The sequence below is a fragment of the Coregonus lavaretus genome (assembly GCF_964263955.1).
Source record: "Coregonus lavaretus genome assembly, chromosome: 27".
Taxonomy (NCBI): domain Eukaryota; kingdom Metazoa; phylum Chordata; class Actinopteri; order Salmoniformes; family Salmonidae; genus Coregonus; species Coregonus lavaretus.
Window position 1 is genome coordinate 34,168,237 of NC_140014.1, and position 18,227 is coordinate 34,186,463.

General features: G+C 45.4%; 1 protein-coding gene across 1 annotated transcript in view; it reads right to left on the minus strand.

The window, feature by feature from the left end:
- Nucleotides 1-18,227, minus strand: part of LOC311103071 (mitogen-activated protein kinase-binding protein 1-like) — a 62,107-nt gene that overhangs the window by 3,223 nt on the left and 40,657 nt on the right. Inside the window, exons 15-28 of the mRNA XM_084144598.1 lie at nucleotides 16,997-17,118; nucleotides 9,717-9,792; nucleotides 9,489-9,600; nucleotides 9,046-9,232; nucleotides 8,213-8,367; nucleotides 6,351-6,397; nucleotides 5,890-6,156; nucleotides 5,501-5,628; nucleotides 4,078-4,271; nucleotides 3,680-3,871; nucleotides 3,278-3,353; nucleotides 2,734-3,134; nucleotides 960-1,952; nucleotides 51-136 (exon numbers count right to left, since the gene is read on the minus strand). Of these exons, the coding sequence (XP_084000724.1) occupies nucleotides 51-136; nucleotides 960-1,952; nucleotides 2,734-3,134; nucleotides 3,278-3,353; nucleotides 3,680-3,871; nucleotides 4,078-4,271; nucleotides 5,501-5,628; nucleotides 5,890-6,156; nucleotides 6,351-6,397; nucleotides 8,213-8,367; nucleotides 9,046-9,232; nucleotides 9,489-9,600; nucleotides 9,717-9,792; nucleotides 16,997-17,118 (3,036 nt within the window). The remainder of the gene's footprint in view (nucleotides 1-50; nucleotides 137-959; nucleotides 1,953-2,733; nucleotides 3,135-3,277; nucleotides 3,354-3,679; nucleotides 3,872-4,077; nucleotides 4,272-5,500; nucleotides 5,629-5,889; nucleotides 6,157-6,350; nucleotides 6,398-8,212; nucleotides 8,368-9,045; nucleotides 9,233-9,488; nucleotides 9,601-9,716; nucleotides 9,793-16,996; nucleotides 17,119-18,227) is intronic.

The following is an 18,227-nucleotide window of genomic DNA, read 5'->3' on the forward strand; positions in this document are numbered from 1 at the left end:
TGTAAAGCAGTACTTTCAGTGTATAGTTGTCGGGGGAGTGAGTGACTCACCATCCTGTAGAACCGGGAGGCCTTCCTAAAAGTATTCTGTAGCTCGCTGGCCAACACCCTGCACGATTCCATACTGAGAGAACAGTCTATTTAAGAGGAGAGAGTTATAGTACATGGTAAGGTTCACGCTGCTTAAACCATCATAGCACTGCGCCCGAGTGGCGTAGTGGTCTAAGGCACTGCATCGCAGTGCTAGCTGTGCCACTAGAGATCCTGGTTCGTATCCAGGCTCTGTCGTAGCCGGCCGCGACCGGGAGACCCATGGGGCGGCGCACAATTGGCCCAGCGTCGTCCAGGGTAGGGGAGGGAATGGCCGGCAGGGATGTAGCTCAGTTGGTAGAGCATGGCGTTTGCAACGCCAGGGTTGTGGGTTCGATTCCCACGGGGGGCCAGTATGAAAAATTAAATAATGTATGCACTCACTAACTGTAAGTCGCTCTGGATAAGAGCATCTGCTAAATTACTAAAATGTAAATGTAAGAAAGTACAAGACAATAGGTTATTTCATTGGGCAATATGCCAACATAGGGAACATGTTGTCAACAATCTGTACCGTAATCATAGGCTCTGGTATGTTTGATCTATTACACAAGAAGGGGTGGAAACACAGGAGGACCACAGGAAGGACCAATGTTAATGAAAAGGGGGAAGTGAGAGAGCGAGAGATGAGACAGGGAGAGACCGTGAGATTAAAAGAGTGGTAGAGCGAGAGAGAGAGAGAGAATGCCTCACCCTTCAAGAGAAAACGGTTAAGTGACGGAGGACACGGACAGGGTGAAGGTGAAGAGTACATGGGGGTGGAGACAGCAGGCCACAGTGCACCAGTAGTAAAGAAGAGCTTGGTGCTGGCCAGGGCCAGACTCAGACGCAGAGATGACAGAATGAAGGAGGGAGAACACTGGAGCAAACCTGTGCGGTCCTGGCCGGGCCCTCGATGTGACAGCAGGTAGACCGGATTGCCCTGTAGAGACAGCTCCGTCACGGGCCTCTCCTCCTGGGTCAGGCCCTGGCTTTCCTCTGTCTTTGGCTGTTCCAGTCTGTTGTCTACAACAGGGGCCTCAGGACGCAGCTCTGCGGTGAGACCACGCTGCTCCGCCTCAGGGCTCTGCGCTGGGCTAGTCTCCGCAGGGGAGGGGGACAGTGCAATGACTAGCTGGACGTTGCTGGAGAGCTGTGGTGGTTGATTCTGGTCCTGGTGGGGTAACAAGCTAACTGGGGATCTGGGGGAGAAGTTGTTGTCCTCTTTGACAGTCTTGGAGGATGTGGCGGTCTTAGAGGTACCATTGGGAGTGAAGACTGCCAGGGAGGGCTTGTCTGGGAGGGACTTGGAGATGTCCAGGTTGAGCTGGGGCCGAGTGCTGCACGTCAGCTTGGCCTGCAGGCTCTTGGTGGTTGGGTTAGCGTTGGAGCTGGGGTTAGAGCTAGCGATGAGGGTGGGGATAACAGCAGCCTGGGGCATGGCTAAACCCAACCCTGAGAGGGAGGAGGAGGCTGAGGAGACCATGGCCACTGGGGTAGTACTCTGACTCTGGGAGGAGCAGCTCTGACTCTTGGTCATTGGAGGGTTGGAGTTGGAGGTGTCGGAACTACCTCCAGACCCAGCCTCCTCCTCTGCCACGTTTAGGTTGTCTCCCATGGACACGGAGCGGGACATCTTGGCCATGGAGCTGGTGGTGGGGCTCATGTAGGAGCAGCGGGACTTGAGGCTCCTGGGCGTATTGGCTGTGCTGTGGCTGGTGCTGTCCCGAGGCTGGGGGGAGGTGGGGCTGCAGAAGGGGGGCACGCTGGGCAGGGTGCGGCGGGGGGTGGTGGGGAGGGTCACTGGACGCTCGCTGGCCTGGGGGTGATGGGACTGGGGGGCCACCTCCTTGGAGGGCCGAGACAGGGTCAGAGGCATGTCTACTGGTAACAAGAGACAGACAGAGAAGGAAGGTAAATGATTAGGCTATGCAGGCCAGGGCGACAACATCTGTGTCTCTTATCAGAAATCGTTTTAGTCGTGGGAATATTTGGGAACAGATTTCCTAAATTAAACTAATTTGCAGCTGAATTCCTGGTGATTTCAGTGTTTTTTAGTCCGCGGGCCTCCTGTTGCTGACCAATGCTTTACACAGGCCCCCAGTGTCCGGTCTGGAGCGTGAAGTCATAAGCTTTGCTGGTCGGCTACTACATAGCAACCTAGACGGCCGTTTTGCTACAAATCGAGATATTTAATTAAATAGTGATCCATTCTGACTATTACATTTGTCGTCACACAGGACCACGTGCTGACACAGACCCAATCACGGGCCGGCAGGCTACGAGGAGGAGCGCGCTCTCATGCAATAGACATTAAGGTTGACTCTCAGGCAGGATGAAAACGACTACATCGACCATGATCCTTTGCTAATTACGGCCATTTTCACCATGATCCTTAACTATTTTTTGGTGCCATTGAGTCACATTAAGTAATATGGCGCGCCTCAAATTCAAATACTTCCGTCTTCATGCACCATCGGGAGTTTCCCATAGGAATATGTGGATGACGTCAGCACTATCACTACCTACTGGTTTTACAGTCTGATTTTACAGTCTATAGTTTTACACCATACATAGAATATAAGATGAGGACCTTTTTAAATCAATACATTATCATAACATTGTCCATTAATACATTATCACAATCCCTTACTTAGTGTCTCACCCTCAGTGTGCAGGTTCTGGACTGACTGGGACTTCCTCATGCCTGTAGAGATGAGGTGTGAGGCTGTAGCCTTGGCCACGGGGCTGACCATCCTACGGGAGTCCACTGCAGGGTTGGCCAGCTTCTTCCTCAGAGGAGAGGCCCGCAGATTAAAAAACGTATCCGTAGTGTCCACTGCTTCTAGTCTCCCGGTGGGGCCCTTTTGAGAGTCTTCTGAGCCCTTCCTCTGGCTGTGGCCGTGGTTGTGGCCCTGAGCCTGGCTCTGACCTTGGTTCTGGGTCTGGTCTCGGCCCTGGTTGTGCTCCATGAGAGGCCTCACCTGAGAGACCAGGGGCCTCATCACACCGCTGGCTACCTTCCCCTCACCAACGCTATTAGATAGGAATGGAAAGGAGGTCCTGCTAGAAAGGAAAAACAGTGAGTCATTCAGTTAGGACTGTTTATCTCAATATTCAGTAGATTTAAAATGATATCTCACCTTTGAGATAAATGAGTATGGGTTAACTGATTTTCTTTGATCAACTAACTGGTATGTGCGACATACCTTCCAGCAGAGTATTGGGACAAGAACTTGGAGGAGATGCTGACACTGTCAGGGGTGGCAACTCTGGTCGGACTCACTGACAATCAGAGAGGATTAATACAATTAATATATCTGAAAAATAGTTTTACTATTAACGTGTGTGTGTCTTTGTTATGTGTAAACTATTGTGTCTCATGTACTCCTGGCTACACAATGAATTTTCCTGTGTGGACAATAAAGTCTCTGGGTGCATCCCAATAATATTTATTTTCTCCTGAAGTGTGCACTCGTTCACTACTTCTATTTACTTCACTACAAATCTAAAAGCATTGGATTGGTGGAGGCATGGGATAGTGGAAGTTTCCACCTAAATGTATTTTACCAGTCAAGGAGAGGTAACTGGGACACAGACTCCGTTCTTACCTGGGTTGTTAAGCTCAGCCAGGTTGCCAAAGTGCTGTTTGAGGAAGGCCTCCTGGTCCGGGGTCTGGGGTACTACCGTCGTCCCCTTGGCCTCTCCTCTCCCTACGCCCCCCTCCTCTTCCACCTCCAGTTCCTCCATGTCCAATTCAGAGGAGTTCCCATCCACACTGAGAGGCTCCGTGGGCTCAGAGTCTGACACACAGACAATTTGACTAACTAGCGGAGGTACATTGCATAAAAATGTCCACAGAGAAACTGTGTGTGAGCCCTGTGTGTGAGCCCTGTGTGTGAGCCCTGTGTGTGAGCCCTGTGTGTGAGCCCTGTGTGTGAGCCCTGTGTGTGAGCCCTGTGTGTGAGCCCTGTGTGTGTGTATTTGTATGTGCTTGTGTGGGGCTCACCCTCTCCAGGAGGCTGCTGCTGACTGTCTGGACTGTCTGGGCTGGACAGTCTGCTGCTGTAGTAGCCCACAGAGCAGGCACTGTCTGGGCTGTGTTTGTCATGGTGGCCCTGGCTCCACTGGTTGTGGTTCTGGTACCCCTTCACACTCCTGCTGGCCCCAGGGCCAGGCAGCAGCTCCTTCACCAGGTACTCACTACAGAGAGGGAAACACACATAGTAGAGTGTAAGTTTATTAAAGTGTTAGGATGCATCCCAAATGGCACAATATTCCCTATAAAGTGCACTACTTATGACCTGGGCCCATAGGAAATAGGGTACCATTTAGGACACAGCCTTTACGCTTATTAGTTACTCCACAATACTAACCTAATTGACAGAGTGAAAAGCAGGAAGCCTGTACAGAATACAAATATTCCAAAACATACATCCTGTTTGCAACAAGGCACTAAAGTAATACTGCAAATAATGTGGCAAAGCAATACATTTTTGTCCTCAATACAAAGTGTTATGTTTGGGGCAAATCCAATACAACACATTGCTGAGTACCACTCTCCATATTTCAAGCATAGTGGTGGCTGCATCATGTTATGGGTGTGCTTGTAATCGTTAAGGACTGGGGAGTTTTTTAGGATAAAAAAGAAACGTAATGGAGCTAAGCACAGGCACAATCCTAGAGGGAAACCTGGTTCAGTCTGCTTTACACCAGACACTGGGAGATGAATTCACCTTTCAGTAGGACAATAAACTAAAACACAAGGCCAAATCTACACTGGAGTTGCTTACCAAGAAGACAATGAATGTTCCTGAGTGGCCGAGTTACAGTTTTGACTTAAATCTACTTGAAAATCTATGACAAGACCTGAAAATGGTTGTCTAGCAATGATCAACAACCAGTTTGACAGAGCTTGAAGAATTTTGAAAATAATAAATGGGCAAATGTTGCAGAATCCAGGTGTGGAAAGCTCTTAGAGACTTACCCAGAAAGACTCACAGCTGTAATCACTGTCAAAGGTGCTTCTACAAAGTATTGACTGAGGGGTGTGTCTCTATTTAGTTTTCAATAAATTAGCAAAAATGGCTAAAAACATGTTTTCACTTTGTCATTATGGGGTATTGTGTGTAGATAGATGGGTGAGACAAGTAATCAATTTAACCAATTTTGAATTCAGGCTGTAACACAACAAAATGTGGAATAAGTCAATAGGTATGAATACTTTCTGAAGGCACTGCATATAGTATAGATCCAGGAGTTTTTCCATGTCAGGGAAAACTACAGGCCCCAACTATATTGTATGTGTACTATGATAAGACAGTGAGAGACATCAATGGCATAATGTAGAGATTGTAGAGCTCCAGGATAAAAAAGGTAGAAGCTGTATGTTTACCTGACGGCTAATTGATTGATTGATTTGATTGATTTACCTGCCAGCTAAGCTGACCCTGTCCTCACAGCCGTTGGGGTACAGCACTGGGCCTGTCTCTGTGTCAGGTGTCTGTGGAGAGAGCATGATGTATTGGGGCCGCTGCTGGGACCTCTGCTCAGACTCCCCCTGCAAGGAACACAAACATGAGAAAATACTATGACTCATAAAACATCACCTGAAATAACTGAATTGGACCTCACAATCCTCTATACACAAAATATGGATGAGAGTACCATGGTTTCACCCAACCTATTTTGTGACCCATGGTTAAACATTTAGAAGTAGCAAATCCATATGTAATATAGATGGAGTAATACATTGTCTATGCACTGTATCAAGCAGGGCCAAAGTAAGGTCAGGTGGCCGTTCTCTGTTTTATTAACTCACCCATGCAGTGAGGGGTTGCAGGCTGATGGTGCTGCCCAGCTCGTCCTCTCTGAATGGGTCTCTGAAGGAGTCAGCAACAGGCTGGGTCTGGGTCTTAGTGGGGGAGGAGGGGGGCATGGCGAAGGAGTCCAGCTGTCTGAGGTCCAACATGGACTTGACCATCAGATCCATGCTGTCCATGCGTCTGGACCAGCGGCGCCGCGGACGGGGATCCCTGTCCTCAGAGTGGTGACTGCCCTGGGAGGACCGCCTGCCAAAAGAGTTCTCCTACAGGACACACACACACACACGAGTTGAGCGCACAGTTTATAATGGGAATATTCACAGACAGTGTCTGAATTAAATGTCTACTTTACAAGTGACAAAAACAACAGCGAAAATACATGGGGGAGGGAGAGAGACAAGGCTGGGGGCAGAGAGGACTGAGGAAAAGCTGCTTCAGAAAGACTGCTGCTACTAACCCTTTTCAGTTCTCCGTCGTGAGAGTTGTGCTTTTCATCTGAGGTGTCTGAAAAACAAACACAAAACCAATTGATGTCACGATGTGTCCTGTCAACATTGTGAAGAACCACATTCTTAATACTGCAGCTACAGTGGGGAGAACAAGTATTTGATACACTGCCGATTTTGCAGGTTTTCCTACTTACAAAGCATGTACAGTGAGGGAAAAAAGTATTTGATCCCCTGCTGATTTTGTATGTTTGCCCACTGACAAAGACATGATCAGTCTATAATTTTTATGGCAGGTTTATTTGAACAGTGAGAGACAGAATAACAACTAAAAAATCCAGAAAAACGCATGTCAATAATGTTAGAAATTGATTTGCATTTTAATGAGGGAAATAAGTATTTGACCCCTCTGCAAAACATGACTTAGTACTTGGTGGCAAAACCAGTGTTGGCAATCACAGAGGTCAGACGTTTGTTGTAGTTGGCCACCAGGTTTGCACACATCTCAGGAGGGATTTTGTCCCACACCTCTTTGCAGATCTTCTCCAAGTCATTAAGGTTTCGAGGCTGATGTTTGGCAACTCGAACCTTCAGCTCCCTCCACAGATTTTCTATGGGATTAAGGTCTGGAGACTGGCTAGGCCACTCCAGTACCTTAATGTGCTTCTTCTTGAGCCACTCCTTTGTTGCCTTGGCCGTGTGTTTTGGGTCATTGTCATGCTGGAATACCCATCCACAACCCATTTTCAATGCCCTGGCTGAGGGAAGGAGGTTCTCACCCAAGATGTGACGGTACATAGCCCCGTCCATCGTCCCTTTGATGTGGTGAAGTTGTCCTGTTCCCTTAGCAGAAAAACACCCCCGAAGCATAATGTTTCCACCTCCATGTTTGACGGTGGGGATGGTGTTCTTGGGGTCATAGGCAGCATTCCTCCTCCTCCAAACACGGCGAGTTGAGTTGATGCCAAAGAGCTCGATTTTGGTCTCATCTGACCACAACACTTTCACCCAGTTCTCCTCTGAATCATTCAGATGTTCATTGGCAAACTTCAGACGGGCCTGTATATGTGCTTTCTTGAGCAGGGGGACCTTGCGGGCGCTGCAGGATTTCAGTCCTTCACGGCGTAGTGTGTTACCAATTGTTTTCTTGGTGACTATGGTCCCAGCTGCCTTGAGATCATTGACAAGATCCTCCCGTGTAGTTCTGGGCTGATTCCTCACCGTTCTCATGATCATTGCAACTCCACGAGGTGAGATCTTGCATGGAGCCCCAGGCCGAGGGAGATGAACAGTTATTTTGTGTTTCTTCCATTTGCGAATAATCGCACCAGGTGATTGACTGTCATCTTGAACTTCTTCCATTTTCTAATAATTGTGCCAACAGTTGTTGCCTTCTCACCAAGCTGCTTGCCTATTGTCCTGTAGCCCATCCCAGCCTTGTGCAGGTCTACAATTTTATCCCTGATGTCCTTACACAGCTCTCTGGTCTTGGCCATTGTGGAGAGGTTGGAGTCTGTTTGATTGAGTGTGTGGACAGGTGTCTTTTATACAGGTAACGAGTGGAGAACAGGAGGGCTTCTTAAAATAAAACTAACAGGTCTGTGAGAGCCGGAATTCTTACTGGTTTGTAGGTGATCAAATACTTATGTCATGCAATAAAATGCAAATTAATTACTTAAAAATCATACAATGTGATTTTCTGGATTTTTGTTTTAGATTCCGTCTCTCACAGTTGAAGTGTACCTATGATAAAAATTACAGACCTCTACATGCTTTGTAAGTAGGAAAACCTGCAAAATCGGCAGTGTATCAAATACTTGTTCTCCCCACTGTATATTGTTTGTTTGTGTGCATATGTTAGTGAGATACCAACCTGTCTCTTCCCCTGCACTGCAGCCTGACACCATGTAAGGAGAGATCCTATCTTCCTCATCCTCCTCTTCTATCCCCTCCTCCTCCTCCAAGTCTTTGTCACTGTCGGAGGACATGGTGACAATGGGAGGGGTGCTGTGTACCTCTCTCCTGGTGCTGCACAGGACAGACAGAGAATAGAACACTCACACTTTTAGGTGACAATCGTCAAACGGAACATGTATGCGTCCTAAATGGCACTGTATTCCCTATATATCCGTATTCCCTATTCCCTATGGGTCCTAGTCAAAAGTAGTGCACTATAAAGGGGAATAGGGTGCCATTTGGGAAGCAGAGTGCATTTCCAGTTGCCATTGTACAACTCTCATAATAACTAACAACGGTCATAGCAACAAGCCTGTAGACAAACAGGGGGGCGGCAGGTAGCCTAGCGGTTAAGAGCGTTGGGCCAGTAACCGTAAGGTTGCTGGTTCGAATCCCAGAGCTGACTAGGTGAAAATCTATTGATGTGCCCACGAGCAAGGCACTTAACCCTAGTTCCTCCTGTAAGTATGCTAAATGACTAAAATGTAAACAATACAGGGTTAACACTTGTCTTTCACTCCATCAATCAAAAATATTATTCAATTGGCATTCAGAATATATGTGTCTCCACTAACTTACGTAAACGTTATGTTTGCTTTCTAAGGGTATTAGCTAGCACAAACATATTAACTACATACTCCAAGGAGGCCCTTTGCTCCACGAGGAGCTAACAGAAACAAGAGAACAACCAACAACAGGAATAAGTCATAAGAGTCAAGGTACTTTAGTGTGTTTAAATACTGTAGCTACCTGAGATTGCAAGGTTTGTGAGGTGGGGTCCTCTGAACTGGCTTGCCGTTCTGTTTGAGGTCCGAGAGACGCTGTCTCATGCTGATGGTCAGCTCCGGGGCCAGACGCCACACAAAGATACAGCTGTCACCGGACACAGTTATCATGTGCTTGCAGTCATTGGTAAACTTCATTCCAGTCACAACCTCTGTGAAAAAGAAAAAGAGGAAAATATCTGGCCTCTCAATTATGGACATATATATATATATTTTTTTTTACAAAGAATTGATCTGTGGAATTCACAGTATGAGAGGTCATTAAATGCAAAGATGGACCTAATGATGAAGAAGAGGAGTTCCTGCTGGTTTCTCCTTCTGTTTCTGAATACACTGCTGGCTGCAGATTGTCAGTCAGACATTTTGCTGTATTTCTTTTCTTCTAACTAAATGGGGTATTTTTTTTACCAGAGTGTCCAAACATGGTGGCCACACACTCCCCAGAGTAGAAGTCAAAGATGCTGATGTTCTTGTCTGAGCAGCTGGTGGCCACATACAGCCCTGAGGGGTCTGTCTGAACCTGAGGAGCGAAGAAGACAACCATTGTGGGCCCATTATTATAAACCAGCTACGGTGTTGTCAAATGAGTCTTCACAGCAACACTACATTACATGAAAACATGCAAGCCTAACCCACCTTGATGACAGTCCCATCCTCTCCTTGGGAACCCTTGTACAGTTTCTTCTGTTTGCCATTACTGATGTTGAAGATTCTGTTGGAGGGGAAAGAAGTGTTAAACTAAGAACCGGCCTCCACACACAGAGGTCTTGTTTAGATCATAACATGAAAACACACCAGCAGCACAATACTCCAGGAGTAAATCACAAAAACAGTTCTGCTTTCTAAGCGCCCGTGGCTTTATCAGGTGACCGTTTTATCTAATGTCAGCACGTCTCTACACGAGGACGATGGAAGCCGATAAGTCAATGAACCAAAGTCAGACACGTCTGTCTATTTACGTCCTGCCTCAGCAGTTAAGTTTTAGACCGATAAACGTTCAGATAAAGGGACTGTGTCATCTGACCTTGAAAGTTCAAGGAAACACTTGACTGTGTTCTGTTCATGAGTCAACCAACTCTGTGCCACATAGTGTGCGAACAGCACAGCTGTGGGGTATACTACAAAGCAGAATCAATGAGTTAGCCAGCTAACTTGCCTAAATATTCTGAAATGACTTTCTATTTTTTAGAAAGATAAGTTTGAAATGGGCATGGTCTAATTGACTCAACAACCAAAAACACATATCAAAGTTTAGCTTTCTTAATGAACCAGAAAATCAATAGTTATTCCTGGTTGTTTATCAAAGTTAGCTGGCTAACTCATTGATCCTACTTTGTAGCCTACCCCTCTGCTCAGCTGGTATGCATGTCTATCCCCATCTGACCACATGGGGTCACGCTATAAGCCTAACTGGTGCATTTCCACTGAGTGCCAGAAGGAGAGACCAGCATCCACCAGCTAGCTGGCAGGCAACCACCCACAAGGCCCAGCCAGGGCCCAGCCAACCTTGTGGGGAGCTGGCAGTGTGTGAGGGCAGCCAGTCAACCATTGATTCACACTCTTAAGCACCGCCGCTTAGTTGCATAAGGAACAAATCAGAGCCTGTTAAACAAAAGCTAAGCCCTCTAACTCTACCAGAAATAAATACACAAAAAGGCCTGGAGGACATTTATCATTCAAATGCAGTTTAAACAGCTTAGTTTCCATAGTAATGTTTAATCACTGTGCTGAAACAGAAGAGGAGCATGAGGTGTGTTTACAGTTGACTTTAATTATCTCGAGCGGAGGGAAAGGCCTATTTGGACAGTCGTACTACGCTGCCACATTCATCTTATATGGGGGAGGGGGCTGCCAGTCAAAAGTTTGGACACAGGTACTCATTCAAGGGTTAACAGAAAGCTGCCGCGGTCATCCCCCTCTTCAAAGGGGGTGACACTCTAGATCCAAACTGTTACAGACCCATATCCATCCTGCCCTGCCTTTCAAACGTTTTTGAAAGCCAAGTTAGCAAACAGATCACCGACCATTTCGAATCCCACCGTACCTTCTCCGCTATGCAATCCGGTTTCCGAGCTGGTCATGGGTGCACTTCAGCCACGCTCAAGGTCCTAAACGATATTATAACCGCGATCGATAATAGACAGTACTGTGCAGCCGTTTTCATTGACCTGGCCAAGGCTTTCGACTCTGTCAACCACCGCATTCTTATTGGCAGACTAAATAGCCTTGGTTTCTCAAATGACTGCCTCGCCTGGTTCACCAACTACTTCTCTGATAGAGTTCAATGTGTCAAATTGGAGGGCCTGTTGTCTGGACCTATGGCAGTCTCTATGGGGGTGCCACAGGGTTCAATTCTTGGACCGACTCTTTTCTCTGTGTATATCAATGACGTCGCTCTTGCTGCTGGTGACTCTCAGATCCACCTCTACGCAGACGACACCATTTTGTATACATCTGGCCCTTCATTGGACACTGTGTTAACAAACCTCCAAACGAGCTTCAATGCCATACAACACTCCTTCAGTAGCCTCCAACTGCTCTTAAACACTAGTAAAACTAAATGCATGCTCTTCAACCGAACGCTGCTTGCACCCGCCCACCCGACTAGAATCACTACTCTCGACGGGTCTGACCTAGAGTATGTGTACAACTACAAATACCTAGGTGTCTGGTTAGACTGTAAACTCTCCTTCCAGACTCACATTAAGAATCTCCAATCCAAAGTTAAATCTAGAATCGGTTTCCTATTTCGCAACAAAGCCTCCTTCACTCATGCTGCCAAACATGCCCTCGTAAAACTGACTATCCTACCGATCCTTGACTTCGGCGATGTCATTTACAAAATAGCCTCCAACACTCTACTCAGCAAATTGGATGTAGTCTATCACAGTGCCATCCGTTTTGTCTCCAAAGCCCCATATACTACCCACCACTGTGACCTGTACGCTCTTGTTGGCTGGTCCTCACTACATATTCGTCGCCAAACCCACTGGCTCCAGGCCATCTATAAATCACTGCTAGGCAAATCCCCGCCTTATCTTAGCTCATTGGTCACCATAGCAACACCCACCCGTAGTATGCGCTCCAGCAGGTATATCTCACTGGTCATCCCCAAAGCCAACACCTCCTTTGGCCGCCATTCCTTCCAGTTCTCTGCTGCCATTGACTGGAACAAATTGCAAAAATCTCTGAAGCTGGAGACACTTATCTCCCTCACTAACTTTAAGCATCAGTTGTCAGAGCACCTTACCGATCACTGCACCTGTACACAGCCCATCTGAAATTAGCCCGCCCAACTACCTCATCCCTATATTGTTATTTATTTTGCTCATTTGTACCCCAGTATCTCTATTTGCACATCATCTCTTGCACATCTATCATTCCAGTGTTAATACTAATTGTAATTATTTTGCACTATAGCCTATTTATTGCCTTACCTCCATAACTTGCTACATTTGCACACACTGTATATATACTTATTGCTGTTGTATTTTTGACTTTGTTTTGTTTTACCCCATATGTAACTCTGTGTTGTTGTTTTTATCGCACTGCTTTGGCCAGGACGCAGTTGTAAATGAGAACTTGTTCTCAACTGGCTTACCTGGTTAAATAAAGGTGAAATAAAATAAATAAAAATAAAAACAGTGAAGACATCAAAACTATGAAATAACACATATGGAATCATGTTGTAACCAAAAACGTATTAAACAAATCAAAAGATATTTTATATTTGAGATTCTTCAAATACCCTTCTTAAAAGTTAATTTCTGGAATTTCTTTCCTTCTTAATGCGTTTGAGGCAATCAGTTGTGTTGTGACAAGGTAGGGGGGTATACAGCAGATAGCACTATTTGGTAAAAGACCAAGTCCATATTATGGCAAGAACAGCACAAATAAGCAAAGCGAAACGACAGTCCATCATTACTTTAAGACATGAAGGTCAGTCAATACGGAAAATGTCAAGAACTTTGAATGTTTCTTCAAGTGCAATTGCAAAAACCATCAAGCACTATGATGAAACTGGCTCTCATGAGGACAGCCACAGGAATGGAAGACCCAGAGTTACCTCTGCTGCAGGGGATAAGTTCATTAGAGTTACCAGCCTCAGAAATTGCAGCCCAAATAAATGCTTCACAGAGTTCAAGTCACAGACACATCTCAACATCAACTGTTCAGAGGGGACTGTGTGAATCAGGCCTTCATGGTTGAATTGCTGCAAAGAAACCACTACTAAAGGACACCAATAAGAAGAAGACACCTGCTTGGGCCAAGAAACATGAGCAATGGACATTAGACCGGTGGAAATTTGTCCTTTGGTCTGTTGTCCATATTGGAGATTTTTGGTTCCAACTGCCGTGTCTTTGTGAGACGCGGAATGGGTGAACGGATGATCTCCGCGTGTGTGGTTCCCACCGTAAAGCATGGAGGAGGAGGTGTTATGGTGTGGGGGTTGCTTTGCTGGTGACACTGTCTGTGATTTATTTAGAATTCAAGGCACACTTAACCAGCATGGCTACCACAGCATTCTGCAGCGATATGCCATCCCATCTTGTTTGGGCTGTTGTTTTTCAACAGGACAATGACCCAACACACCTCCAGGCTGTGTAAAGGCTATTTGACCAAGAAGGAGAGTGATGGAGTGCTGCATCAGATGACCTGGCCTCCACAATCACCCGACCTCAACCCAATTGAGATGGTTTGGGATGAGTTGGACCGCAGAGTGAAGGAAAAGCAGCCAACAAGTGCTCAGTATATGTGGGAACTCCTTCAAGACTGTTGGAAAAGCATTCCAGGTGAAGCTGGTTGAGAGAATGCCAAGAGTGTGCAATGCTGTCATCAAGGCAAAGGGTGGCTACTTTAAAGAATCTCAAATATATTTTGATTTGTTTAACACTTTTTTGGTTACTACATGATTCCATATGTGTTATTTCATAGTTTTGATGTCTTCACTATTATTCTACGATGTAGAAAATAGTACAAATAAAGAAAAACCTTGAATGAGTAGGTGTGTCCAAACTTTTGACTGGTACTGTATATACAGTGGGGGAAAAAGTATTTAGTCAGCCACCAATTGTGCAAGATCTCCCACTTAAAAAGATGAGAGAGGCCTGTAATTTTCATCATAGGTACACATCAACTATGACAGACAAATTGAGAAAAAAAATCAAGAAAATCACATTGTAGGATTTTTAATGAATTTATTTGCAAATTATGGTGGAAAATAAGTATTTGGTCACCTACAAACAAGCAAGATTTCTGCTCTCACAGACCTGTAACTTCTTCTTTAAGAGGCTCCTCTGTCCTCAACTCGTTACCTATATTAATGGCACCTGTTTGAACTTGTTATCAGTATAAAAGACACCTGTCCACAACCTCAAACAGTCACACTCCAAATTCCACTATGGCCAAGACCAAAGAGCTGTCAAAGGACACCAGAAACAAAATTGTAGACCTGCACCAGGCTGGGAAGACTGAATCTGCAATAGGTAAGCAGCTTGGTTTGAAGAAATCAACTGTGGGAGCAATTATTAGGAAATGGAAGACATACAAGACCACTGATAATCTCCCTCGATCTGGGGCTCCACGCAAGATCTCACCCCGTGGGGTCAAAATGATCACAAGAACGGTAAGCAAAAATCCCAGAACCACACAGGGGGACCAAGTGAATGACCTGCAGAGAGCTGGGACCAAAGTAACAAAGCCTACCATCAGTAACACACTACGCCGCCAGGGACTCAAATCCTGCAGTGCCAGACGTGTCCCCCTGCTTAAGCCAGTACATGTCCAGGCCCGTCTGAAGTTTGCTAGAGTGCATTTGGATGATCCAGAAGAGGATTGGGAGAATGTCATATGGTCAGATGAAACCAAAATATAACTTTTTGGTAAAAACTGAACTCGTCGTGTTTGGAGGACAAAGAATGCTGAGTTGCATCCAAAGAACACCATACCTACTGTGAAGCATGGGGTTGGATGAAACGTGGCTGGGTCTTTCAGCATGACAATGATCCCAAACACACCGCCCGGGCAACGAAGGAAGAAGAATTTCAAGGTCCTGGAGTGGCCTAGCCAGTCTCCAGATCTCAACCCCATAGAAAATCTTTGGAGGGAGTTGAAAGTCTGTGTTGCCCAGCGACAGCCCCAAAACATCACTGCTCTAGAGGAGATCTGCATGGAGGAATGGGCCAAAATACCAGCAACAGTGTGTGAAAACCTTGTGAAGACTTACAGAAAACGTTTGACCTGTGTCATTGCCAACAAAGGGTATATAACAAAGTATTGAGAAACTTTTGTTATTGACCAAATACTTATTTTCCACCATCATTTGCAAATAAATTCATTAAAAATCCTACAATGTGATTTTCTGGATTTTTTTCCCTCATTTTGTCTGTCATAGTTGACGTGTACCTATGATGACAATTACAGGCCTCTCTCATCTTTTTAAGTGGGAGAACTTGCACAATTGGTGGCTGGCTAAATACTTTTTTCCCCCACTGTATATAAAAAAATAATCTTAAGGAACTCAGTCCGGCTTTAAACGTACTCTTGAAAGTCGTAATAGTAGAATGCACAAGGTGCAATATCGAAATTGGGTAGTGCATCATCAGTTCCTCTTGTCATGTTAGTCATTGCGTACCTTAGATAACTATTTATAACTTGTCAGAAATGTCCAGATCAACTAGCCCATGTCAGCTAATGTTTTTTTATTTAGTTTTTTTAGCCCATAGATAATTGTAATTTTTTTGTCACTCAAATATCACATGAATACACATTAGACATGGCAAAATGTATAGAATTGCAAGAAACTTAGCATTAAAACTGCAACATTTTATTTGCACCCAGTGACAAAATGTGTAGAATTGCAGGAAATAAGCTTTAAACTTGCAAAATCCTCTCCATCAACAAGAGGGATGTGAACAGTTTGTGTCATGAACAGTGCTTGTGCCCAGAGAAATAGACGTGGTGGAAGAGGGGCCCCCCGAGTGAAAAAGGGGCCCCCCGAGTGAAAAAGTTTGGGAACCCTAGATTAATAAAGCAGTACGCTATAACTTGAGGGTGGTTGTTAACATAACTTGGTTGTTTGAAATTTCTCCGTTATGGTAGAACTTTCAACCATAACAATTTAATCTCAGATTCATGGGGTATTTAGGCTATAAAAGGGACTGGCCATTCAAACAAGTTGGCACAAGACCTGCTGGAGACAAGTGGTGAAACAGAGAGGCTCATTTCTTCCAAGTCTGCATTTGCAATATCAGCAGCTTAAGCCAACGCTAAGCCATATTTGCTTTCAAAGCGTGTTTGTTATTGTCGTTGATAAAGGGTGGAAAATGTGAGTGAGAGATGTAAACACTTGAGCAGGCAGGCAGGCAGATGGAGGCTCAGGTCAGGACAGGCACATGGACAGCAGCATGACCGTAGCTACAGACAGGCTTCACCAGCCAGGGGCTGGGCCCCTGATCTCATCCTTCCTGTGTTTACAACACCTGAGTTAGGACTAATCCACCTGCTAGGGAGGGATGACTGCACAGTCTGACAGATTACGGAGAGGTCAAACACAAATACACACACGTGCTTGCGCACTCATGTACTCGCACGCATGTACTCGCACACACATACCAGTGGAGGCTGCTGAGGGGAGGACGGCTCATAATAACGTCTGGAATGGAGCCAATGGAATGGTATCAAACACATCAAAGACGTGTGCTTGATACCATTCCATTGACTCCATTCCAGCCATTATTATGAGCTGTACTCCCCTCAGCAGCCTCCACTGGTACATACTCACACTCGCGTACTGTACGCACGCACACACGCACACACACACAGACTAACACTGTCGTCACACACACATTGACCGACATATACATACACAAAAACAATAATTGAGACAAACAAGGACAGGTAGACCAGGCCCCCACCTGATGCTGCGGTCCTGACAACCAATAGCAGCGTACTTCCTGGTGGGGTCGATATCCATGTCATACAGCGTTGTCTTGCGTACGATGTGGTGGGTGCGAGTAAACACGGTTCCTTCATCTGACTGTAAACGACAGGGTAAAACAACCAGAGGTTAAAACAGGTCACCACTCACTGCCATGCTAGTCCCATTAACAACACTACTGTAAATGCTCCAGTGAGAAATGAGAGCTGTCCTATTTAAGGTGTTTTGGCAGACATATTGTTACAATGAGTCATAGTATGCGTCCCTATGGGCCCTGGTCAATAGTAGTAAATATAGGGAAAAGGGTTCCATTTGGGACGCAGGCATATTCTAATAAACCAGAACATTTATCCTTGTAGGGTTTTTGTGGCTTTTATAGCAGTGTCCCGTGACTTCTAAAGCGGTCCATGGATTAAATGGTAGAGAATGAGGATACTTTCCATCTACTTGTTAATTAGATTGTAAAATTCACATCCCGAGGGTTAGAATTGCACTCTGATCTCAATGTGGACGAATTAGAATTTTCTCCATTTGTTTCTTCATACACGGGTTAGGTTACATTCCACGAGTTGACCTGAAATGAGTCTGACTACTTCAGGATTAGGCTATCACCTCAAAAGACTCCTCCAATTCTGAGTCCATTTTAATCTGAAGTTGATTTGCTTCTGTTCACTAAAATGGCTTTGGTCACCTGATATCATCAGTCTCACTTTGTGTGTTCTTCCTCTATGTATTCCATTAGATCATTATCTGCTTCTTGACACCCAAAGCTGCCAGCGCTGCTGATAGATTAATTATTAATGACTAATTATTACACCCTGAAACTGTGTATAATGTGTTAGAAATGTGTGAGTGTAGGACCAGTAAAGGCTATGGCATTGAGCCACTATTTAGCAATGTGAGTAAGAGTTAGGCCAGCCAACAAAGACAACTGAGAAACTAAGATAAAGAGGCCTCCCAATTTAGGGAGGGGAGAAACTGTTATGAAAACATGGTGCAGAATATTGTGAGAACGGCAATAACTGAGTAATGCAGGGAGTAGGATATGTGTGTGTGTGTGTGTATGTATGTGTGTATGCATGTGTGTGTGAACTGAAGGTCAGTAGAGCAGTTTTAGAGTGGAAAACTACAGCCCGCCTACAGAGGGGAGGGATTTCTTTTTGTATGACGTATGAGTATAAAAGATGGACTCTGAAATTGTGATGGCA